This window comes from Pleurodeles waltl, chromosome 1_2 (genome assembly GCF_031143425.1).
Source record: "Pleurodeles waltl isolate 20211129_DDA chromosome 1_2, aPleWal1.hap1.20221129, whole genome shotgun sequence".
In the NCBI taxonomy this organism is placed as follows: Eukaryota; Metazoa; Chordata; class Amphibia; order Caudata; family Salamandridae; genus Pleurodeles; species Pleurodeles waltl.
Genome location: NC_090437.1, coordinates 1,274,365,289 through 1,274,391,666, shown reverse-complemented (window position 1 = coordinate 1,274,391,666; position 26,378 = coordinate 1,274,365,289). Strand labels below are relative to the sequence as shown.

The 26,378-nt window shown below is 40.7% G+C and overlaps 1 protein-coding gene across 3 annotated transcripts in view; it reads left to right on the top strand.

The window, feature by feature from the left end:
- MAVS (mitochondrial antiviral signaling protein) overlaps positions 1 to 26,378 on the top strand; it is a 154,010-nt gene that overhangs the window by 46,948 nt on the left and 80,684 nt on the right. For all 3 annotated transcript variants that reach the window (XM_069204771.1, XM_069204763.1, XM_069204782.1), the window contains 2 exons: positions 18,910 to 19,042; positions 20,337 to 20,514. In XM_069204771.1, the coding sequence (XP_069060872.1) occupies positions 18,923 to 19,042; positions 20,337 to 20,514 (298 nt within the window). In that variant the 5' untranslated portion in view covers positions 18,910 to 18,922. The remainder of the gene's footprint in view (positions 1 to 18,909; positions 19,043 to 20,336; positions 20,515 to 26,378) is intronic.

Genomic DNA, 26,378 nt, shown 5'->3' with positions numbered 1-26,378 from the left:
TTAATGCTTCCTCCCACCCTGACAGCAACGCTAATAGTGAACTAAGAGCCAACTCAGTTGTTATGTGCACCCTTTGGGTGGCCTGAGTTGCTAATTTACATGGACAACATTATAGTTTATTAAATCTAACACAGGAGAAAGTTTTGTACAGTGCACACTTTAAAGTCATGTATTTCAAGGTCCTCCTATACGTGATTATAAAGTAAGTGGAGGGAAAGTGAAATAAAACAGTTTCCCAGGATCACACAATTTGGTCAAGTGCGAAAGCGGGGACTGATTCTTGTTTTTCTGGTTTCAAATTTTTGCAATTGAACCACATGATATACATGCTTTGCTTCCACTACGCCCACCTTTACCACTCCTCCCTGACCACATCCTTGCTGTCACACTAACTTTGTGGCCCCTTGCAAAATGTTTGAGTACCCATGATCTAATCCGAACACATATAAAGTGCTTATTAATACTGTCTGACTGAAACTTGTAACAAGCTTCAATGATTGAATTTAAATGATACAACATGGTGGTAATTACGGCTTAATTAATTGGCTACAATGATTGCCCAAGCAAATTAGTTTGGCAGGACAAGTTCAAGGTGTCACTCAACCAAGTCCTGTTGGCATTATTTGGTGTCCCAGGATTTTTAAGACACCTTCGTTTATCCTTCAAGCCTCTCAGTCCACAAATGCCACTTGAAGTTCATGATGGGAACACAGCACTATCAGTTTGCAAATCTGTTGTTCGTACAGGTGACAGTTCTGTCTGCCTTTACTAAGGTGCTGGCAGTCATGACAGCTTCACTGTGATGGTCGCGAGTCCTTACATTTTGTACTAGGATGATAGACTGGTGAGTCCCTATCGTTGGTCAGAGAACGTATCCAAAGGATGGCGACTCTCCTCCACAAACTGCATTTTACCATCAACTTCTTATAATGAAGGCTTTTCTCCTTTCAGTCTACATGAGTAACATTCAGCTTCTGTCAGAAAACACCACTAATGTCCATTAAAAGGGGGGCATCGGATTGTGTACCCTATGTTGGGAGGAGATTCACCTACGGAAATGAGGTCTGCAAGGACCCATCTTCCCGGTAGCAACTCACTCTATAGACTTCCTTTATGCAGCAGCTGTGCCATCCTAGAGGATGACAAGTGGGAGTTAAACCCTGAAGTGACTGAGGTGAGCTTCTCCAGATTGTTTTTTCCAATTGTGGGCTTCTTTGCCATGGCCTAGAACAAGAGGTGTCTCTCTGAACGATTCCCATGAGTATGCCTTCAGGTTCAGTTGAGGTTAGACCTTGCTGTATGCATTCCACCAATTTCATTTCAGTTGAAAGTTCTGCAGCAAGTTTAGAAGGACTGAGCTGAGGTAATCCTGGTGGCAGCAGATGGTTTGCTGATCTGTTTGCACTCAGAATTGTAATTACCTTACCTCTCCTGTTCAGAGCAGAGCTGCTCTTGTAGCAGGATGGCCTGTTCTTCCAGCCTAGACATAGCAGCTAACGTGTGGAGATTGTGTAGTGAGAATCCTTTGGCCATTATCGGGAGGTTGCAGATGTTATTTTGACAGTCAGGAAGCCTGCTTCCAAATCCATCTTTACAGGTAGTTGGAACAAGTTTAATTCTTCTAAATTTCACCTGTTTGATATCATTTGGTTTTCATTGCCTCTTGCACAGCACTGCTTTCAATTGTTTTCCAAACCAATCTTCACTGGTTAAATCACCATTAGTGACATGCTTTCTAGCAGGTTTGCTTGTTTCCTCCCACTCTATTCTTTGTTCCTCAGTGGGATTTGAATCTTGTATCTTAAGGCATATCTATTTGAGACAACGCACATTTGCCCGGTTTATCTTCTAACTCTAACACCTGTTTCATTAGTGACAATTATTTTTGCTCACAGATTTGAAGAACGTTAGGCCCTTTTAGTTTGTCCACCTTTCACTGCTTTCTACCCACATAGTTTTGTTTTTTGCACCTGCCCATATTTCTTACCTAAGTTTGTTTCTGCTTTCACAGAGGACAGCTTATTACTCTTTTATATGTTTTCCTTTTTCATCTCCATTGGAGGAGCAGTACTGTTTGGATAGGTTGATTCGCACATGTGTGGTGTCATACTGCATTGACCACATGTGACAAGACAGAATAGATGACCAGTGCCTTGTATGCTTCTCTGGATCGAAGAAAGGCAAGGGGTCGCCAAACAAACCATTTCGCGTTGGATCATCCTCTGTATCAAGATCATCTATGTCCTACTAAACAAAGATCCTCTGAAGAGCATTTGTGCTCTTCCCACTAGGACCATCCACAGCTTTTTCCAAGTGTTGTCTTGGTTTCCAACATGTCCTGATACGCTACGTGGGCATTCCTGTATACTTTTGCCAAACACTTTTGTCACACATCTCAGACATTCAGTGATGGGCACTTTGCATGAGCTGCATTGCATGACTTCTTCTTCTGTTAAGAGGCTCTGCTGTGAAGCGAGCCCTAGTAATACTTAGTAGAGTTGGAGCAAAAACTCAACAAACATAAGCACCAGCACTGTGATATAATGAGCCTCAGCAATAGCACTAACTGTGCGCCCTCCTGCCAAATACTTTCCCACCACTCACTCGACTTAGGTCATCAGCAATCCACATCAGATGGTACCTTCTCTCCTATCACACCACCTGCATGATCATCAGATTATCATCCTTTCAGCATATGCTTGTACCGCTATTATCCCACTAGTTGCTTTCAACGTCAAGCAAGTGCTGCACACCCTCTCAGCACCTAGCTCCTCAACTGGCCATGTCAGCATGGTAGTCATAGCACTTGGTGCAAGAGCAGCAAACCAGCCAGCAGCAACAACTAACAGTAATTCACAGGTAGCAAACAAAGCTGCAGAAACACAGAATGTCAGCAGCTGCAGGATGCACAAATGCGCTGGAGAGGACAAAAACATGTCAGGTGTCTGGCAATAGAGGTTCTGCATAAAAAGGATGGTTAATGCATCAGAAGGAGTATTCCATAAACATGTTTTGTTCATATTTTCATCATACAATCTACTAACATTTCTTACAAGTAAAAGTCATACCATTGACCATACTCGCATACCTTCTGAGTAAAACAGTGCCATATATGTTAGTTTACAAAAGTTGGTGTAGATATTGTAATTGTATGTATATTGCCCTTGCTGACCCTGACAAGGAGCCAAAGCACTTTTTCACAGAATAGTTTTCTATCCTGGAACCCAAAAGGATTAGTGGTTGATTAATATGGGAATATGAGTAAAGTATTGGTATTAGTATAAAGAAATATGAGTTAATTTTAGTGAGTGGTGGATATGTGATTCTTTTTGTTGGATTGAATAGAATAATGGAGGGATAGAAGAGGGAAGAATCCAGAAAGTGTTAATTTTTAGATCATTGTAGTAAGATGAAGTTTGGGATGAATAAAAGAGAGATGGAGGAGGGAAGAGTCTGTAAAAAGGTATTATGGAGATCATAGTAGTAAAATGTGGCTTGGGATGAGTCAAATGAGCTATACATTGAGGGAGAATTTATTTGGGTTGTTTTGGAGATCATATTAGTAAACTGCGGTGTGGGGTAGCCCAGGAAGCATAGAGGAGTGAAGAGTCTAGTAAGTGTGATTTTTGAGATCATAGTAGTAGAATGAGGTTTGGGATGAGTCAGAGAGTGGTGTTAGAGATAGATTGAGAGAGGTATAGGGTGTGACAGAGTAGTGCATTGGAGAGAGTGATTTTGTTTCTTCTATTTCTGTTTTATTTTTATTTTTATTCTTTGTTCTTGTACTGTAGGACTAAAGTAATAAATATGTACATACATGATAACATATAGTATATGTATAAGGGAGGTAATATATTGTGATTTAAAATTGTATTATATAAACACAGACTTTCAAGCATTGCAATATTTGAAGGTAATTCATTTGTGTACTTTTTATAACAATAATTTTATCTTTCCTCAATATTTCAGTAGTAAAATGCTTGTAGGGAAGTAGTTAAGATAATATTTACCTATTGTGACAAACAAATAAAACAGAGACTTATAAGCATCTAATCAAACAACTTATATAGAAACTATGCAATGACCTTTGAATATGTTAATCATAGAATTATGTATATGTATATATATAAATGTATATGTGTATATATACATTCACTGAAAAAAACAAAGGTTACAAGGACGTTATAGTTAGGTTCTGAATTTACTCGTACAAAACCATAGAAATTCAGCAGTTATAGTTAGAGTTCTTTCAAGTAACAAAAACTAGCACCATAAGGTAACTATAACTCATGACTTCGCCATGCACAGTTGTCTCATCAATAATTTGATTGCAAATGTTGCAGTGAAAATATGAAACATCGCATAGAATATGTCATCAGTTATTTAATATGTGGAGTAATTAGCTGTGCATGGTGAATGCGTGAGTTATAGTTACGTTATAGTGCAAGTTTTTGTTACTTGAAAGAACTCTTAACTATAACTGCTGAATTTCTATGGTTTTGTACGAGTAATTTCAGAAACTAACAATAACGTCCTTGTTACCTTTGTTTTTTTCAGTGAACTTCTATGTTTTTTTTTTACGTATAGTAATTTTAATTGCTATACATGAATAAAACCACCGCCTCGCACAGCCTTAGGCCGTGCGGAGCAGCGATTGGCCAGGCCCTGAGGCCAACCCCTTATAAGCACCCAACCTTGCACCCTGCATAGTCTTCTCCTGTGTGCAGTAGGGGTTGTCCGCAAGGGCTCGCCTGCATCTGCAAATCCCTGCGGCCACCCCCCCAACCACTCAACCCGAAGTTGTGCACACCCCTTTGCGCATGCATGGCGGAAGTTGGCTGCAGCCTCTCTCGGTGTGAGAATAGGTGTGAGAGGCTGTATCTGGGGGTAAGAGTGGCTGTCAGAGTGTCTGTCTGGGTGTGAGAGTGCGTACATCAGTGTTTAGTGGGTGCGTCAGTATGTGCGCAGGTCTGTGAATGGGTGCACAGGATATCAGTGGGTCTGTTAGTGAGTGAGTGACAGTCCGAGTGGGTGTGTGAGTGAGTGCGTAACTGTCTGAGTGAATCTGAGTAGGTGCGTGAGGGTCTGACTGGGGCTGTGAGTGAGTGCATAAGGGTGGAGTGGGTCTGTGAGAGGAGGCGTGAGTGTATGAGTGGGAGAATTGATTGAAAGACAGAGAGAAAGAGAGAGAGTTTTTTAGGCTTTGATGTCTGATATACTTAGAATGAGTTATTTGTCTCCAATTTAAAATAAAAATGTATTTTTTTTTAAATATAATAATTTTGTTTTTATTTAAAAAAAAAAGGAAATGAGCTGGACTCGAACCCCTAAAGGTCACGCTGAAGGTTTTTTTTTGTCAGCCCTTTATGGGCTTTCAGGGAGCACAAAGGAGCCCTCAAGGGCACCCGATGGTCGCTATTTATATATTTATTTATTTTTATATTTATTGTTTTTAAACAAGAAAAAAAATTATGAAAGGAACTTACGGGCTACCTGGTACTTTAGGAGAAACCTTAATGCTTCTCTGGCAGTGCCATTGCTTCAGCAAGCACGGAGCAGCTTTGACACAGCTCCGTGCTTGCTGAAGCGCTTGCAGGGGTCAGAGATGAAAGCTCTGCTGTTTGACAGCGGACCTGCTTTAAAGGTCCCGCTGTCAAACAGCAGAATGTTTGTTGCAAAAGGTCCCTGAGGCACCTCGGGGGGCTGCGGGCCTCCCCACATGTATTTAATTAAAAGCCCTGAGGGGTGGTGGTCCCCGAGACGTGGGAAGGCAGGGTGTACTTTCATTAATGCCCCAGGTAGGTGGTCCTGGGGCGCGGAGGTCATGGGTCCTCTGCATATATTTAACTAGAAGCTCGGGGGTGGTCCCCATGGCAGCGGGGGTCCCATGGGGACCTCCCTCACTTTTTTCAAGCTTTGCCCCGGGGGGTTGTGGTCCCCTGGGGGAGCACGTCCTCCTGCATATACTTAACTCGAAGCCCTGGGTAGGTGGCAGTTTGCAGGACAGCATGGGCCCCGCATATAGTAAATTGCAAGCCTCAGGAAGGTGGTGGTCCCCGGGGCTATAGGGAGGGCTCCCACACAAAATGGCCCACCCGGGGGCCTATAAAAATACAAGCGCAATTTTTTAAAAACAATTCCCCAAATTTTCCCGCAAATTCATGAATTTGCAGCAATAAAATAAATAAAACATGCTTTTTGCTCTGAGAGGGACAGCCCCCACTAGTGCTAAGGGGTCAGGATGTCTCTACCCTGGTCCCTTTTTTTTATTTTTTTACTGGGACTTGGCTGAAGCCGAGTCTCAATATGGCTGCCAACACTTCCTGGTTTGAAGTGTTGGCATCCAATCAGAGCTGTGCATTTCCCTGCACAAGTTTTTCTTTGTTTGTGAATACTTTGGGACTAGAGAAATACAAATTTAAATTTCCCTAAATTTCTCAAAAACTACTGAACAGATTTAAACCAATTAACAGAAAGCACAATCTGCGTACCGACAGCTAGCTTTCTGCCAAATTTGTTAATTCAGTCCAGCGGTTCGGGCTGTATACGTGTTGACAGATCCTATGGGAATTAACAGGAGAAACGCAACGTTTTTTTGAGCCCCCCTTTTCTCTGCCCCTGCTTGACGGATCACCCCAAAACTTTCCATGTGCACCAACAATCACCTGAACACTTTTTTGGGAACATTTTGTGAGGATTCGTCAAGTCAAAAAACACTTTTTCTATGGAAACATGGTCCTAACTATAACTATCTCCTGACGACCGCCAGTAGGTAACATATATATATATATTTAACTGTAAATAATATATGCATCTGTTAAGCAGGCCTAAGGAGTATGCATATATTTTAAGAAAAAAACATAGTTATTATACATATTTGTACAGAGAAATACACATATATAGAACAACACGTTGGCTGAAGAAATGTGTATCAAATTGAGACTGGAATTAAAAATGAAGAAAATCATTGAGATTCTGGAAATTTGAAGGCATATCTGTTGAGCATCACTCTCTGATTGTGAAGTTCCCTAGTGTGGGATTTCACTATTTGTGTTCAGTAAACTGTTTAACTGTATAGATAAGCAAAAATAAACAGGAACATAGAAAATAAAGTAGCATAGACGCCGTCACTTTACAATGTCCTACCCTGTTGCCACTAAACACTATAGAAGGACTCCTTGTTCAGACTCCATCTATATTGTCTGGAGTGACTATTGCTAGGCAGAGTAGAAAGACTACATAAAAGCAGGCGTTCATCTGTTGGGCTAAGTATTTTACAGTATTTTGTTGGTCTATGAGCATCAAAGGTGTGTTGGAAAGCAGCCTCTTACTAGCTTGGTTACCCCCAAGTCTGGCCTGTTTGTCAGTGTGTTTGACTGTGTCTACTGGTATCCTGCTAATCAGGACCACAGTTGTTGTGCTCTCTCCCTTAAATTATGGTTATTATTATTAAATTATGTCCTCCTTTTGCACCTTCTTTGTCCCCGTGCTTTGGGACAGCTGTGCATGCTGCCTGGCCTTGTGAGGGCTCTCTGAGTTGCTGAGAGCCCCCTCTGACTTCCTCTCCTGGGTAGACTCCACCATGTCCCTCCTGGTCCCAGGCAGCGACATTTTCTGCTAACTGCAAGCTTTGCTTGTGCCAAGGCTTGTTGGCGGAATTCAGCAACGCAACCAGACTGCAATCTTCCATCCAGCCTGGGACATAATGCACCAACCAGGAACCCCCATCCGTCTTCTTGGGCGCAGTAGTGACTGTTGTTCTTCACCAGTGGGTCTTTTGCTCCTTCGTTCCTGGTTAGCAGGGGCTCCTGTTCTCCCTGAACTCTTCTGTGCTTCTTGGACTTGTTCCCCTTCTTCCACAGGCCTTCAGTTCCAGGAATCCAATGTTGGTGTCTTGCATTATCTTCTTCCTCATGTTCTTGTGTGCTCTAGAAAAATTACTGTGATTTACTCCTGCTTTCCTGGGCTCTGGCGTGGGTTCTATTACTTACCATTGGTGTTTTCTAATACTCCCAGCACCCCTCTACACACTACATTTGCCTAGGTGGGAAACCGACATTCACATTCCACTTTCTTATTATATGGTTTGTATTCCCCCTAGGCCCATTTCTAGCTACTGTGATTTTCACTGTTTGCACTGTTTTCTAACTGTTTTTACAGCTATTTCTGCATACTAGTGTATATAATTTGTGTATTACTTACCTCCTAAGGGAGTATAGTCTCTATGGTATTTGTGGCATTTGTGTCACCAAAATAAAGTACCTTTATTTTTGTAACACTGGGTATTTTCTTTCATGTGTGTGAGTACTGTGTGACTACAATGGTATTGCATGAGCTTTTCATGTCTCCTAGATAAGCCTTGGCTGTTCCGCTACAGCTACCCCTGAAGAGCCTGGCTTCTAGACACTGCCTACATTTCAGTAATAGGGGATAACTGGACCTGGTATAAGGTGTAAGTACCTTAGGTACCCACCACAAACCAGGCCGGCTTCCTACAAGGTGGAGTCATAGTTGAAAGTTGAGGTACTGGAATCTACATGTAATCCAGAAAGAGTAAATGTATTGCGATAAGAAATACAGAACTAAGGATTCTGTTAATTAATCCTAAATAAAAAAATTATGTATTAACATTTAAAAAATGAAGTACTTTGAAATGATTACAAAAACCAAACAGTTGTACGTAACTGGAAATGACTGAAACAAAACTTAGCAACTAGAATTGATGCACATACAGTTGTAAAAACTATACGTTTGACTTTTCTGTAAAACTAGCACTCACTCACTTATACACAGATCCATTTCTGTGCAGTTTTCTTGATTGCTGGCTTTGCTCCATGCAGCAACGTCCTTCTTTAATGCTATGATAATTGTGTTACCATTTAAAGACACCACTTTTCGAACAAGAGATGCTTACACTCCCGCATTTGAAGGAACCATTAGTTGAATTTCAGAAATGTATCTCTATGAAGTCTCAAAACTAAGCTTTCTTTTATGGTTGCCCTCTTGATGAGACATCTAGAGATAATGATGATGTTGATTGAAACTAGGCGCAGAATACAGAAAGCACTTAGAAAAGAAATGCAGATACTTCTGCTGGTCAAACCTGCCTTAATGCATAAAAGTATTTGATGTAATACACGTAAAGATCTACATGCTAAAATGTGCACTACTCCAGGCTGCAGCTGCTAAGATTCAGCTCAGTTCTGGAATTGGACTCCTTCGATATCGAAGTGTTAGAATAAGGTGGGGAAACATCTCCTTTCCTGCCCTGACTCCCAAATGTCCTCTTCTTTGAAGGATATGGGGAAAACAAAGCATAGAAAAAGCTCGTTTTTTGCAAAAATTTGCAAACGCGTGTGCACATTTTTATATTGAAACCACTCTCTGTAGTGCTGGGTAAACCTACAACGTATTGCATTGCCTTTGAGCAGTCAGCCTAGTAGTAAAGGTTCTTTATTTCTGAATCATCTATACAAGTTTGAACAACTGGATATACAATGATGCAAATCCTAGTTGCAGACAGTTATCTGTCACAGTTCTATACTGTGGTGCTGTAAACTGACAGTCAAAGGGTTTGTGCTACAATATGTTGGGCCTACTTGTCCAGTTGGCATAATAAAAGTGAAAACTTGTTGTCCTTGACCTCAAACAATATGTCTTTGGCATCAGGCAATCCATGCCTGTGCTTCTATTCAGCTTAATTGGCGTATTGTAACTTACATTATTAGTGGTGAATACAATTCCTATAAAGGTTTAACTGATATAATATTCTCTTGAGTATCTTTATATAAGGGCTGAGAGAATTTGATACAATTTTTGTTTCTTTATGCAATATTGCTTCATTTTCTCCAATATAAAGCCCATGTCCACCATGTGTGTATAGATAGTTTGTGCGCTTGTTTCTATTTCTTCCTAATCATTTTAAGCCAGTCACAGGCATTAGGTCTGTCATTAGCCATTCACTGTCCGTCTCCAGCTTTCCTCCAGGAGTCCTGGAGAAAGTTAGTTTATTTCCACTTTGGGACCTGGAATATGGGTATTCAATTTCCAAGGGGATTTTATCATTTTGCATCTATCTGTCTTAGATTAAAATCACCTAACTCAAGTTTGCAGTGCAAATATGGGGTGACAGTTTTATGTTTTATTGTATTCATCTTTTTGGATGTTCAAGCAAATCTGCAAAGACCAAAATCTAAATTGCACAATGATGGGTATAATGAATGGTGGTGTCACGGGATAACTAGACTTCGGGCCTCATTATGAGTGTGGCAGTCTGAGGACCGCCACACTCATGTTAACGGTCGGACTGCCGGACTCTGTGCAGTCCAAATGCCTGATTACAACTCTGGCAGGCTGACCGTCTTGGGGACCACCATCCCTGTCGGGAACATGATTACCGGGGCTTACTGATAGTCAGAGTTGTACTCCGCCGGGGCAGCGCTAAACTCAGTGACGCATGGCTGATTGCAACTCCTCTCACCACCAGACTTTCCATGGCGGTTTCATTCCGAGGGTGCTTGTCAGCCCCCCTGTGCTATGAGAGCATTCAGCTCCTTTAAGGGAACCGAGTGCTATCTCGTAGCACAGTTCCTGCGAGGAAAGCTCTACTGCAATGTTCCCGCTGGTCAGACAGGGGGTATGCCACCGCCATGGCGGTGGCGCCCTCCCCATTAGGTTGGCGGTCCTGAGGTGGGACCACCAAACTTGTAATGCGATTGTAAGTCATAGCTGAGGGACAGGATGTCTAGGTGCTTGTTCTTGGATATAAAGTTAATCCATGTATCATATAAGCAATCTTAGGATTCTTTGAACTTTTCAGATTTCCTTAAAGAGAGTTTTATCTTTAGAAATTCATAATAATCCACATTCTTCAATTCTTATTTACCTTGGAGTTGGTGAAATAATAAAGGATGTTTCTGATTCTTTTGCTAGCTGGTGAGAGATATTCTGCTAATGTATCAAGTTTGCCAACATAGTGCTTCTCCATTAATTTAGATTTTTTTTATCATGTGGTCTAAACATTATGCATTAGTTTTTTTTTTATTCTGTATTCCAGGAGTCATAGTGTTGTAGTTCTATCTTTTAGTGTCTGACCGACTCAAATGGATGGAATAAACAAGAGATACATAAATGACACTATTGTCCAGTTCTTGTTTTCTTCACTGCATAGTGGGCAGACATGGGAGATATCTTCATTTGTGTCTTTTAATAACCAGCGCATACCTTGCTTGGCAAAGGAATGTGTTTGAGGGTTAAATAATTTTAGAAAATGTATCCCATCCATTTGTAAGAAAACTATGTTTCTTCATCACAAATGTCAGTCTTCTTTGGACCCCAATACAATTTAATATGAAATTATCTATCTTAACTATTGTCTATCTTTTTGAAACAAATAACCATCCTTAGCAGAATAATTGGTAATAGATACTTATTAGTGTTATCTGGATAAGTCCAACTCCCCTTCACCAAAAATATATTTCAGAGTCTATTTTTGATGGGTTCTTCAATGTTAGTAATATTTTTACTTTCATGTATCTGCCTCATTCCCTTAAGGCAGGGTTCTGCAAAGTCGGTCCTGGAGAGCTGGGTCCATGCCAGATTTTTAGCATATCCACATTTAGAAACAAAATGTTTCAGAATTCTACATTTTTCTAAATGTGGATATGCTAAAAATCTGGCATGGATCTGGCTCTCCAGGACCGACTTTGCAGAACCCTCCCTTAAGGGATGCTGAAACATTCAGCTCCAAGTATTTTATAGTATGAAACATACAATCAAACATTTTATGCCAAAATCCAGGAACCAGGATAACTTAAAAAAAGAACAGGGGTTTCAGGGGTCTCATCTTTGAACAGGTCTGTTCTGCACCTAAGAACCTGAATAACACTCTCTCCTCCATACATCATACAGTAGAGACCAATCAAAGTGAAAATGTATTCTCGAACTCCCCAAAATAGGTTTAACAATTTACAGTAGTTCAGATAGTGCAGTGCTCATAAGTGAAAGTGCTGTACACTGTACAATATGATACACTTATAGACAGTAGGAAGTGTCCCCTGGTTTCAAATGATATAAAGTTCAATCTGAATATTGTTCCTTCTTGGTAAAGATTTTTCTTCAAGGGCAACCCCTGAGCAAGTGTTGACTTTTTGAACCAAGGTACTAATCAGCTGGACAAAACATGCCATCTAACATAAAACCGCAATGAAGTAATCAGTCTATGCTTATGTTTTCCATTGAACAGGTCATATAGATGACTTGTCATGTGCAGGCTCAACTTTGTTAGGCACAAACAACTGCGTCCAATCCACAGCATTATGGATTGTAGTGCCTCATGTGTGGAATAGAGGTATTCATAAATGAGACTCACAGAACCAAGGTATTTTATGGCCTTTTCACCAGTAAGGTCCACTATGGTGAGTTCTATTGGAAGTGCAAAACGGTTGATTAGTAGAACGTCAATTTTAGATTTGTTTTGAGCATAACCAGTGACCTATGATCTGGTGTCAGATGTATCAATTACCACTGGCATGATCCAGGAACCTCAGATATGAAAAAGGATTATCATCTGCAAATGCCATAGCTTTAAATTGTTTATTGCCAAACATTATTCCTATAGTGTTAGATGATTTCCAGTTGAAATGAGTAACGATTGCTGAACTACCACAAATAGTAAAGAAGATATTGGGTATACCTGCCTTACCTGAAATAAAAATAGAGTGACGAGATTCAGTTAGTCCTTATTCATGTTTTATGCATACCATGCAGACCACAAGTTCTGGTCAAAGCCCCTCCTCTCACAATATTTCTGCTTCTTGAGGGGGGGGGAAGGGGGGAGGGTTATTGCTAACCTCCTAGAAGAGGCTAAATAGTCTAGAGATATCACTGGTCAACCCCACTTTCAATAATCCAGTTGGGCAGACAGTATTCATATATATATATATCGTCAAGGAACATATATGTGAAGTTATATATAAAACTTTACTTACCTATAGAATCATACCCTCCAATATTTTTGTCATTGATATTCTTGACACAATATTTTGTCCCAAAATATTGGTGTTTCCGATATTCTGTATAAATCCCCCAGACAGAAAAGAAATGGGATATAATGAAGAATAATAATATATTCTTAAACCTGAGATAATCATTCCTTTGTGTAAAGCACTTAATATACATGAAATTACAGATTAAAAAAAGGACAATCTTTTGTCCCGGTTAGAAGGAATGTTTATTTTTCAAACTTTATCATGAGATTGTATTACAAAGATTATTTGAACTTAGATATTCTAATGCACTGACTGATATAACTGTACTATGGACTAAGTTAAAGTTGTATTCCCCCTATTTCTAAACTACCTAATGAGACTTTGAACTTTGGGAAAGTCTTTAAATAAAGGTGTTAATGCCATTGAAAGATGGATGAGACACAGAAACTTAGTGTATGATTTGAAGACGTTTTAACAAGAAACTCTAAAGCAGGATGATAGCCTGACAGTGAAGCAAGCAGATAAGGGAGGGGCAGTAGTACTTTAGATAATGTTAAGTATGAGACAGAGGTGATAAAACTATTGAATGATGTGAACAACTACACCCCTTGCCAGAATAATCCCAAGAGTAGAATTGCTAATGAAATTAACACATTAATTGAATTGAGACTCAATAATACATTTAAAAAAAGCTGGATAGAGCCCTATAAGTTACACATGAAGGCTTTAGGTAGTGAAAGACTCCCAGCTGAGTTTATTATAGATATCGCCTAATTGGCATTGACTGAGAATTTAAATATATTCAATGATAAACTATTAAAACCGAGCAATGGAGTCAGTTTGGAGCGACTTTTGCACCATGTGCAGCTAATTTGTATGTAGCTGACTTTGAGATCTAATATGTTTACAACAGTGCAAATCCTTTTGATAATACTATGGATAAGATATATTGATGATGTTTTCTTTATTTGGCAAGGTTCAATAGAAAGACGATGGACTTTAAAGACTGGTTAAATAATGGGGATGAGAATTTAAAATTCATGATCAAATTCAATAGCGATTGTTTTGAATGTCTGGATTTTAATATATATGATCATTTTAGTAAGTGAATTGTGGCTTGCTATAGTGAAGAAAGTGATAAGAATACCCTTCTACATTTCGAGAGTGACTATAGACACTTTAAAAATGAATTTACCTTACGGGTAGTTACAACGAACTGTCAGGAACTGTACAACTGGAGAACAATATGAGCAATAGTCGGAATTGTTAAAAAATAAACTAATATTGAGAGGATATCCAAAATATGTAATGAAGCAGTTTTATAAAAGAGCCGAACACCAATAATGTGGACAAGTGTCCTAAATATCAAAGACCTTTAAACGCTATGACTGAATTGTAGGATTTGCCTGATAAGAATGGGCATAATAATACAGCAGGTGCAGTGTTTGCAAGTTTGCAATAGAAATAGAAATATTTGATTTTAATAATTTTAAACAACAGTTGAAAACCTGCACCAACTGTAAGACACAGAAATGTATTTATGGTATACTGTGCTCTTGCCAAACTTTATATGTAGGGATGAGAACAAGGGAAGTAAAACTAAAATTACTTGAATGTACACCAGTCACAAGAACAAGATGTGATTCTTAAACATTTTATTAAACATGGATGTATAGAAGTGCAGTTAAAATGGCAGAAAATGAACATGAATATGAGATGTAATGATATCATTGATTGACTACCTCATAAAGAAGCTAGGTTTTTATTAACATACAATGAGACCATGTTAAATGATGGACTGAATTGGATACTTTTTGACAACTATATAATTTTTATTGTTATAGTAAGTCAACCATGTGAATTAATAATATATTATGGATTGTCTTATTAATGCTGAATATACATTATATTAATTTGGATACATAGGCAACAGCATGGTATTACTGTATTTTTGGTGTCCTAAATATTAAAGTTAGTGTTCTAGAAATTTAGACAACTGAGTACAATAGCGGTCCAGAGTAGGTTGACTATAAGTAACTCCCTGTGATTATTCCAAAATATACTCTTGGATAAATAAAAATAAAATAAAATGTAAGGTGTAATCCTAGGTTTTGTGCCACTGTTGGAAATAAATAAAAAAATATTTTTTTCATTAAAGTGTGCAAACTACTGCTTACTTATGTTTGGAACCTTTGATGGGACTTTGAGACATCCGGGATGTCACACTGGAGTGCGTATATATATATCTATCTCGCACAGTGCTGTCCTGCTGTTACCCCAATCACACCCAAATTTTGGGGTCAGTACCGAGCAATAGGCGCAGAACCACATATACTTTTCATACACATCTGTGCCTGGAAGGACACAAACGTCTTGCACTCCGGGATGCCTGTTATTGGAAGATTTATTTCGCTGACTGATGCGTTTTGACCCAGCAGTCTTTGTCAAACAGTAAAACATTGTCCAATTCCCCTTAAAAACAATGCATTACCATAGACATGATTGACCGAGAACTGATGTTGGGTTAAATGTAGAATTGGATGACTGAGATTCTCCCCCTGATTTTTGTGCAAACTTACCCGTACATGTATTGAATCATATATTTGTTGTGTAATTCCAGTGCCACATCACTATATTTTCAATTACTGCTATCCTCACTGACTGCATTTTTCTGAGAATTGCTTTGTGAAAAATCCTCCCCCCCCTTTTCTTTATTCTGTTTTTTCTTTTTTCCTTGATAGTTATCACCAAATCATGTGGGGTCTCACTATGTTTTGCATAACTTGTTGATTAATTGATTCACTCATAAAGCTCTTTTGGGCATGATGTCAAGTGATTGGCTCTGAGGATGGTAGCTACTTGGCTAGGACTCATCTGAAAAGCATGATACTTTATACGCAGTTAAAGGTATTAGCGAGATGGAGTTAAAATGAGTAACTCTTTTTGTCACTTGACAATGTACCTAGGATTTTGACAGCAGGGATAAAACAGATGTGCACTGATGTTTATTTTATAGCCACTGGGCATTATCATAGAATGAACAACTTGTTTCTTTCTAATACGTTTTCGCCTTTTACTTATATTCCAGTGCGTGCCCCAATTACATGCCTTTAATCGAATTTAATTGTAATCATTTGATTCTGAATTCTTTTTGTGAGTGGCTCATGTTTCAGACGGATGTGGTTAAAAACTAGCAACATCATCATGTTTGAACCTTTGAATTAACACATGAAGTATGTCTATCATGTCTATGGTAATGGATTTTTTTTTATGGGAAGTTGGTTACAGTGTCGTTTGGCTTTGACAGAGACCGTTTAGTTGAAACTCGTCAGCCAGCAAAACAAATCTTGCGAGAACCTGCATCCTGAGGTGCAAGTCTTTTGTGTCCTTCCAGGCACAGCATTTATCAAAAATATATAAACATATATCACCTGCTTGATGTGGCAAGCAAGCCGCTTTCCACCAAGTGATATGGATGTCAGCGACAGCTTGCACTCCATCTCATAATAAAATTATTGACCTAATAGACCATCTGCAATAGATCAAGCGGCACACCAAATCTTGCACCACAGTTTTAATGGCAGAAAAAAGCACAACGCTAGTGATTCTATTAGCTAAGCATGCGATAACAAAGCAATGATAATTCCATTGAGCTTGTTTGGAATATGTTAAGAGGATGTTAATGTTAGGCCATATGATAAGAGGTCAAGAACATTTAAATGCTTTTAGGTTTACTGTGCAAAAGCAAAGAGAGTAGTTTTTGTAATATTGGTGGTTATTTATAAACACAGCCTAATTATATTAAGTTATCGGAGCAGAAAGAATGTTGTGGTCTGTTTATTCATTTAATTTATGGACTTTGATGAAACTTGCAACAACTTGGTGAAACGATGATTATAGATGAATGCAGAGGTGTGTGAACTGACATACATTAACAATGAGTATTGATAAGTTGATCCCATTGATGAATTTGATTATGTAAATAGAGCAAAAATAATTTTAGGAAATAAGGCACACACAATGAAGTGAATTTAAATAAATGGGAAAAAGTGGATTTAAAACTGTGAATTTAAAGAGTTTATTAATTGATTTAAATGATCCCTTTGTCATGATATCAAAGCTTCATAGTATTTGGATTGATTTCATTGTTAAAGAAGGATTATATTATATAAAATTGTATGTTGTTCCATGCATGTTTATTAACACCATTTGACAATCTACTGCATCTATGAGATGATTTCATCTCCTGATGAAGGCATATAATTTAAAAACTGCTGAAATAAAGGTTATGGAATTCTTGAATGGTTAAAGAACTAAACTTTTCTATAAGTGATGTTCCCTTCACCTAACATCATTAGGATGTATTGAATGTATCCGAGTGAACATGGGCTAATTTTTTTAGAATTATCAGATTTGTAAATGTTGTGTTATAGATGTGTTTATATATTTATGTATTTTGAATTAAATACTTTTGATATCTTAAATAAATATTGATTAATAGTCATATTTTCAATGAATCACAGACCTGAAGGCCCAGCCTCTAATTTTAGTAAATGCTAGGTATCACACATACTTAGTTTTATTAGACAAAGATACTGTAACTGGAATCAGGCCAACCCTGTATATGATTGCTTCAGGGATTGACAAGTTTGAAGCTTATCCAGGGATGTGACTGAAATGGGTGTTGGTTTATTGAAAACTCTGCAGTTCACCTTGAATGTACTCAGCGGTGCCTGGTCAGAGTAGCACCATGCCCTTCTCATTATAGAAAATTGTTTGCTCAGCATTAGGTACTTTTCATTGAGTGCACACTCACTCATTCATTGAGTACCCACTCACTCATTTGGTGCATGCTCTCTCTCCCATTTCACAACACCTGAGTCTGCACCTCTTGCTCAGAGTGTCAGTTCTTCCCGTCCTACCAAGGTGCTTCCTAAGATGCCGGGGATCGTAGGTGAAGACTGAACCTCACTTTGATGAGAGGTGAACCTTGCTAAGATGACACTATCATGCTTAATTGACACTAGCATACAAATAGCAGGAAGTGATATCACTGCATTGTAATCACTCCCAAGAGTTTAATTCCGCTGTTGTGTTGTTGACAACTCTGCAAGAACTGCTATCCAAGGTACGTCACGAACAATTTACAGTCGGATAAGGCACATCAGTTGCATTAATATTGCTCAAGGACTTGCACAAAGACATTGTCAAGATTTCAACCTGTGTTCAACAAAAGCACAGTAGCCATGCAAACTTTTTTGATACATTACCATGGAGAGAGGCTGCCAGGGGCTCTGCGTGAAAGATTAGTGGCTTGGCTTTCATGTAGTTGGGGTTTGCATGGTGCTCAGCATATAATGCGTCCAACCAGGTGTGCATGTCCAAGGCAATGCAAAGTGCTCTGGATACAACATTACTGGCCTGTAGCAGTAGTCCCATGGCTGTGCTCTGATTACTTTACAGTTCGCCTGGTGGCATTAGCAGGGGAGAGTCTGGGATACCCCTCAATAGTAACTCAGTAGACAAACTGGTCCACAAGGCTCATGCTCCTCTGCCTGTGTGTTGTGGTACCAACACTTCCCTTCCCAATGTGTACTTGTATGTAAAGCATCAAAATGCATAGGTGAATGCTCACACTTCTGCTGCTCCAGACAATGAATGCTGTCCCTTATGCTGAACCATATGGAACATGTTGCTGGCAGCACACCCAATATGCCTGTAACTTCATGGATTGATCCAACATGTGAATGATGCTCCAGCTAAGCAATGGCTGAAAGGGGCAGACCCAAGGGCCCTGCATCTATATTTATTATAGTTGTATACTTTATAATGTTCATGATTACAGGAGTCTGGGAGCTAGTTAAAGAATGTAGGACATATGTAACATAGTATTTTCATAATATCTTTTTCTTCATTTTAGGTAGTGAAGAACAATGGGTTTTGCTGAAGACAAAATGTGGGACTATGTCCTGAAGCACCTGTCAGACTTCCACAGCATCACTTTTATGGACGTGTTGGACTATTTAGCTGGATGTCTCACAACAGCAGATATGGTAAATATTTCTTTTTTGGTTTTCAGTGCCCAGTTCCATCCCTAGTGTTTTAGCTAGAAGTATACAAATTGTGTAGATTTCTGGCATGTATGCTGTAATATCCATACCCTTTTAACTGATTGGGTTGCTCTGCATCAATATGCATTTTACGATGTAAGTGTATGTCATGATACCATTGAAAGGGTTTCACTTTGTTGTTTTTGTGACACTGGTGGTTGCTGCAACATACGGCACAAATAAATCAGCTGTTTATCAAAGTGCAAGTCGTCTATTTACTTGCCTGGATTCGAGGCATGCTGAATTAGGTTCTCCCACCCAGAAACCTTTGCAAAAACAAAGGTAAACTATGTATTTTCGAACTCTATTATTGAAATATGGCCAAACATCAGTTCATAGGAACAGTGTGTAAGTGAGGTGATGAGTTGGGATCTACAGCAGGTCTATAACCTTGTCTAGGAGCCATTTAATAACTGCATGTCCCTGCCTGAAAAGTGAATCGGTTATTAATATTGTATGAAAGGAGAAGAAAGGTGTATGCCAAGGAGCAGTTCTGAATATCAGATGGACTATTTCAGTTTTCCCTCTCTGTTTGCACCCTCGCTTGTTTACCTGTAGGAACCTGACAAGTACAAACTCAACAGATAAAAGACCATTGATTTATTTCTGAACAAGCCTATGGCTACCAATTTTTGTATGCATCTGTGAGTTGACTTCGGGGTACTGGCAGATTGTGCATGCTGACTCAAGGTACCAAAGAGAGGTCTTTCGGAGGCATCCATGAACCAGTTATAACTCAGATTGATGCCTGTTGGATTGAAGAATGTGAGTGCTACCTGCACGAGGATTGAGCTCTTACTGGTGTGAAGGATGTCACTGTTTGGATGACAGAGCTGTCTTCAGTGTCACCTGGACTGATCCACAGGTATTGCTAGACACTTATGTGAAATATATGGAGCTTGCCAACATCTTGGCCTTATCAAAACCAAAGCACACACGCCCTAGAATTACCAGGTAAAAGCATGCTTCTTTGGCTGGTGGTCCTTTTTATGTCTTTATGGATTTTATGAATGTGAACTAAAATACGTGTTTCTGTCCTTAAGAGCTTCAAAGGGGTGTACGATTGTGGATAATGAACAGCTGAACATCTTTGTCCATGGACTATTAATGAAATATAAATGAGTATGTGTCCTTGCCCCCCCCCGGCTTCATCCTCTCATCCTTAATGACATTGTCTATACAGCCTGCTAACCACGAAAAGCTGATACCATATCTGGAGTTCATTTGATTTTCGCAGGAAGGAATAAAAGCATCGTTGCGCAACCAGGGAAACCAGAGGAGTACGTATGAGTTTCTGGATGCTTTAAGGCGACGAAAGGACTGGGTGAATGAACTGATAAGAGCCCTCAGAGCTTGTCGGCATGAAGACCTTGCAGACCGTCTTCAGTTGGAATATGATGCACATCAACCAAGAGGTTCGTTTTTTGGTTTTAAACTATTTTGTTTTGCACCAGCCGTACGTCGGGCGGGTCCTTAGAAGATGCACGATACGTCAGTTCTTGTGAAAAGTGCAGTTTAGATGGATACGGTTCTCTTTTCAAGTGCTGCATAGACGAAACTAAGGGCCTGATCTAGAGTTTGGCAGACAGGTTACTCCATCAAAAACATGAGGGATATCCCCTAGGACATAATGGGATCGTAATACGGCAGACGGGATATCCATCACATTTGTGACGGAGCAACCCTATTGGCAAACTCTAAATCAGGCCCTTTGCACCTGATTTAGAACTTGGAATTTAAATCCCATCATCTTCTTTGAGATTTAGATTTCGGCGGATGGGATAGCCGTCACTGTTGTGATGGATTACCCCGCTGCCGAGTTCTAAATCAGACGTGAATTGTCGAGTGATGCAGTGTCTCGGCAGATGGGTTTCATCTTGCAGCACTGGTGTTTCAGGTAAATGGTTTAAGCAGGTAAACAAACGTACATGCGCAGTGAGTAATTCAGGCCTCATCTGCGCTGATGAAATAACGGATTCTCCCCATTCCTGTGGCTTGGCTTTGGGGTAATGGAATCCTACAGTGTCGGAAGAAGTTGATAAACTCAGAGAGTAATCCTTCTGCAATCTCTTTCGCCCTATCTCTTCTTTAGAGGAACAAGTTTCACTTGTGGTCCCTCTCTTGGTTTTAACACTTTCTGAAATCGCAGAAGGTAAAACAGGCCCATAGTTTCTAAGCTGTTCTAACAGTTAGGCTGTCGTTAGTGAATGAAATGCGGTTGCCCTGCAGTAGTAACTCAGTTTATGATTGGCATGACTCAGGCAGGTAGCACCTTGGCTCTCTGGTTGCACATTTAAAAATAGTGGAAAATGACATAAATTCAGTGCATAACACTCATGGTAAATTGCATATTGCACAAGTGCTTATCATTGTGTAAATCCACCCCCCCCCCCACAAATAATGCATTCAAAAGGAGCACAAAACCATTTTTTAATATCAGTCGTCTTGTTATTTCCTTACAAATTAGCCGACCTAAGAATCCTCAAACCGTTGGTTCTGTCCACATCATAGGGCTGCAGAATAAAATCATTGAACTTTTGAGCACACATGCAACTAAGCCTACCTAGCAAAAACAAAGCAGAACATACAAATCTGTATTGAAAGCTGCCAAATCGATTGTTTTGACTATGTGACGTCACGCCCAGAGCTGACGCCTTTGGAACTGGGGAACCATGTTCGAGTCTTGGCGTTGTCTCAAAGTCCTGTGATTCCGGGCAAATCCCTAAGGGCCTGATTTCGAGTTTGGGGGATGGGTTACTTTGTCCCAAACGTGACAGATATCCCGTCCGCCATATTACAATTTCCATAGGCTACAATGGGATTGTAATACTGTGGATGGGATATCCGTCATGGTTGTGACGGAGAAACCCATCCCCCAAAGTCTAAATCAGGCCCTTATTCTCCCATATATTTTCGCCACCCAATATATCATTATCCAGTTATTCTCTCTATCAGACTTTACCTTTCCCAAACACGGACAAATCTGAGCTACTCTGACAGCAAACGTAATTAATTTGCAGAATTGTAATCCTCTTGAGGAGTCTGACTTTAACAGACTAATCCATAATATCGTAGCCTCTCCCCTCTGCCTTCTGTATGCTAACATACAAGGTCTCTCACCAGATTTTGACTAGAAACACAACAAATAATGCATTCTTGAAGATCAGCATAATACAGCCTTCATTTCAATCTTCAATCAACGCCGCACTACAAAATAAAACATCCTTAGATCCTGAGTGAACTATCAGACTATCGCCTCATGTCACAGCTGTATTTTGTGACTAAACTAGTGAAGAGAGATGTAGATAAATGCAGGATTTGGTTGAGGCCCATCACCTCTTTCATCCTGTTCTGATCAGTCCATAGCACCACAACGTGATGGTTGCAGCCGTAGGTGGCCAGCGGATGTGGAGAATGTAGTAGCCGTCGCCCTTCTAGACCTTTCTCCGTCCTTTGACACTGTGGATCACCACATCCTCCTTTATTTGACTGACTGATTTCAATGTCCAGGGCATGTTCTTAAAAGTCAAAATAGGCACTTCTCACTCTAAGTCCTATAACAAGCTCTGACATCCCTTGCACATCTTTTCTATCATATTTTCTCTTTAATCTCCTTATTTTCTTGTTGACCTATTTGATCGAATTATTTGGATACCCATTGTTAGGTCTGGTGTTAGCTGGTTGTTAGACCTTTAAAGTTGATTAAAATTAGATGTGATGTACTTATAGAGACAGTCTTTTAGTCAGCCCTCTTCATTCATTAGCCTGCTGTTGTGTGATGGTGAGTTTCACCTCTTGCATCCTGACCATCACCTGTCCTAGATGCCTCAGGTTGCCCCGCCCTGAATTGCTTACCAGCATAAGTAGGACACAGAACTCCTCTAGCCCTTGAGAACATGATTCACCAGGCAGGGAAATGGGGCAGGATCATTCTTCAACCCAAAGTGTATTAACTTAAACTGATATGGCCCTTCTAAAGTCGAAAATTAGTCTTCATGTGACTTGCTGCCTAGGCAATCTGTCGATACCCAGGTGTTAAATCAAAGGGGCTCATGTACTTTGCAGTACGTAACCGATCAGCCAGCTCCTTTGCTTTTGTGACTCATTGGGCAGTGTTCTTGGTTACCTCATAGAGCGCTTATTAGAACCACTAGCATATAGACCCTTGCTTCGTTGAGACTACAAGACTAGACAAAGGATTACAAGATCTCTCAATGACCCCCAAGTCCAACATCTTGGCAACTTCTGCCTTAATGCATCCCTGATCCCAGTCAGACATTCGGTACATTTTTCCCTTCAATGGCAGACTGTAACCTGGGTCTATGTTGTGGACACAGACTGCTGTCGACCCTGGTACACAGGCCTAGCGCCTCTCCACACTTTCTCTGCAACTTGGACGTTAACTCAGTGTCACGATCTGCACAATGCTTCTCACCTTTGACTGAAGAAATTGAAAGAGCACCCAGTCTTCTGCTGGTTCTGGACTGACCAAGATAAGGGCGACCCTTTCTAGTAGCCACTGTGCTGCTTGACGAGAAACGCCTAAGCAGACCGTACCCTCCAGAAGGAGTCCCAGAGGGAAAAAACCCAACTAATGTGGGAAAAAACCTCAAAACAGGAACTCCTGAAAGGGGAAAAAAAGTGAAAAAGGGAAAAAAATAGGAAAGAATCTCAATCGGAGCAACAGGAACTGGAGAAAACACGACGAACAGGAGCAAGGATCACCACCAGAAGGAAGTGTTTGCAACGCAAAGCAGATCAGGACTAAGTGACTTATATACTGGAAGGCAGGAAGAGACAACACAGGAAAGACAAAACAACACCATCTTGGATTGGGAAAGGCCCATAGAAAAGAATAGAAACAAGGTAGCAGTATAAAAGAAAAAAGGCATGCTGGGAAAAAGGAACAGAAAGAAGACACCATGGAAACCAGCAAGAAAGAAAGACGAAGTTCACAGTAACCGGAAGAGAAGAAAGAAAAAGACAAGAAGAGGATTCCACCACTGACAGGCAGGAAGAAATGTCATGGAAATAGGTAAGTACGACATGACCTGGAGCACGAAATGTGGTTCCCGAGACGTGCCGGAAATGTGGTGCAAAAACGCAGAAGACGGCGCTCCGATAATTGGAGTTGCGGTCCAACCGCGGCCGAAAAAAGAGACGCCACGACTGAGCGCAGCGTCACATTCAGGGGCTATCTGAACCCATTCCATAGTGTCATCTCTCATGTCAACATGCAGCAGGTCAGGATGGGGCCACTGTCCTCCTCAGCAATGGCCATGACATTTACGGTGTAATGCCCCTGGAAGTAAGGCTTCAGCTGTTTCACATGGAACACCCTCCTTGGTCCCTTGTGGTACCTGTGTCCACTGTATAGTTAACTACAGAAATCTTCTGAGCTACCTTATATGGCCCACACCATTTGTCCTCTAAAGCTCTGACTGAAAATAGGCTTTAGTACCAACAACTTCTGACCTTCCTGATACCCAGTCAGTGTAGCTTTCTGTTTATACCAGTCCTTCATAAGCGCTAGGTTTGCCATAAAGTTTGACGTTGTATTGCCCCATCAGCTTCCTGACACCACTCACATAGTCACCACATTCTTCAGTGGAGACACAGAGGTTCCTTTGCACCCTTCTTGATTAAAATGAGTGAACCCCACACTGGCTGTCCATACAGAAGTACAAACAGACTGAACCCATCTCCCTTCTGTGGAATCTCTTTGTAGGTGAACAAAAGACTCTGCAGGGGAAGATCCAGCTTCCTTCTTAGGTTTTTTGGCAGAGTTGCCAACATGCTGTTGATTGTCTTGTTGAACCACAACACCAAACCGTTGTTTTGTGGGTCATGCAACATGGAAGAGTGGTAAGTCACCCCAGCTTGCTGCCACATCTCTCTCCTGTATGAGGAGATAAAGTTGGTTCCCTAAGCAGAGATCACTGTTCTTGGAAATCTGACCGTAGAAAAGATCCTCAGGAGAGCTGTCGCTGCTACCTTTGCAGTCATACTCTTCAGAGGTACAGCCTCGGAGTACCTGGTGGCATGACCAACCACAACCCAAATATACTTGTTGCCTGTTAGTGAAGTGGGCGGCAAATGGCCATCTGCTTGCTACTAATTTGGGAAGCGGAGCAGGTTCTACAGCACCTGTCTGTGTCTCTTCACCTCCTTGGCCAGTAGAACAGAAGGTCCAACCTATGCTGAGTTTTCCAATGCCCAAGTGTCCTGCCAATGGTACGCCATGGGGCAGTGACATCAGGAGGTTCCTGTGACGGAAGCAGTAACCCCTTTCTTAATCATGGCTCAGGATTCAATGGCTGGCTGTACAGTAAGACATCCTCCCAGCCAACTGACTTTTTCCTTCAGGCTTCCTTGTGAAGTTTCACAAGTGTAGGACACTCCTTCTGTACCTTGTGGAAATTATCCTGGTAGGCCCCCAGCAGCTAGCAAACCCTGCAGTTCTGGAAGCGATCCAGACACCAGTACCTGGTCCACTTTGAGGGCCTCATCCTTCTTTCCCTCAAGAGCAGAAGCAATGACCACTGGGGCAGTGCTTTCCTGGAGAATGCCTTTTTCTGCAAACTACCTAGTCTTGGTCCCTGCATATTGGTAATGGTTGGTATCGGTAATGCTCCCCATCTCCTTTTGAGACTGCCTCACAGCCTCTGCTCTGGCACCCCAGCTCATATTGTCCAAGCCATATAGGCTTCTGATCCTGGCACCAAACGAGGGGCAATCAAATCATTGTTCAAGAGACAATCAGCATCTTGCTTCTCTTTCACTCCCACATTTACAGTGGCCATCTTGCCATTGATTTCTACCTCACCTCAGGCAAGGGGATACTCCATGACCTCACCACTGGCTACTAGACCTGTATCCTTGGTACCAAGGAGAATTTCCCCAGGCTTGAGATAGTTCCTCAAAGACATAGTCCGGAAAGCCCCAGTATCACTCAGGGCAGGCAGCTGCCTCCCATTGAAACTCACTTCCGGCACAAACCCCTTTATATTAGCATGTATGTGCTGCAGGTCATCTGGATCCCTCTCAGATGTCCATAACCACTACTCTGATGGCAATAGGGCACCCTCAGTCCATTTACCCATGGGTGCATAGTAACTCTCATGGGTGCTGCTGGTACAGGGTCCTACAACTGGTCTTTTCCAAAGTGTCCCACCTGGTGGCACTCATAACAAGTCACCACCTTGGACTGGGAAGAACCTTTCTGTCCTCCCTTCTCATGATGCGCCTTAGCAGACACACCATTACCATTCCTGTTTCG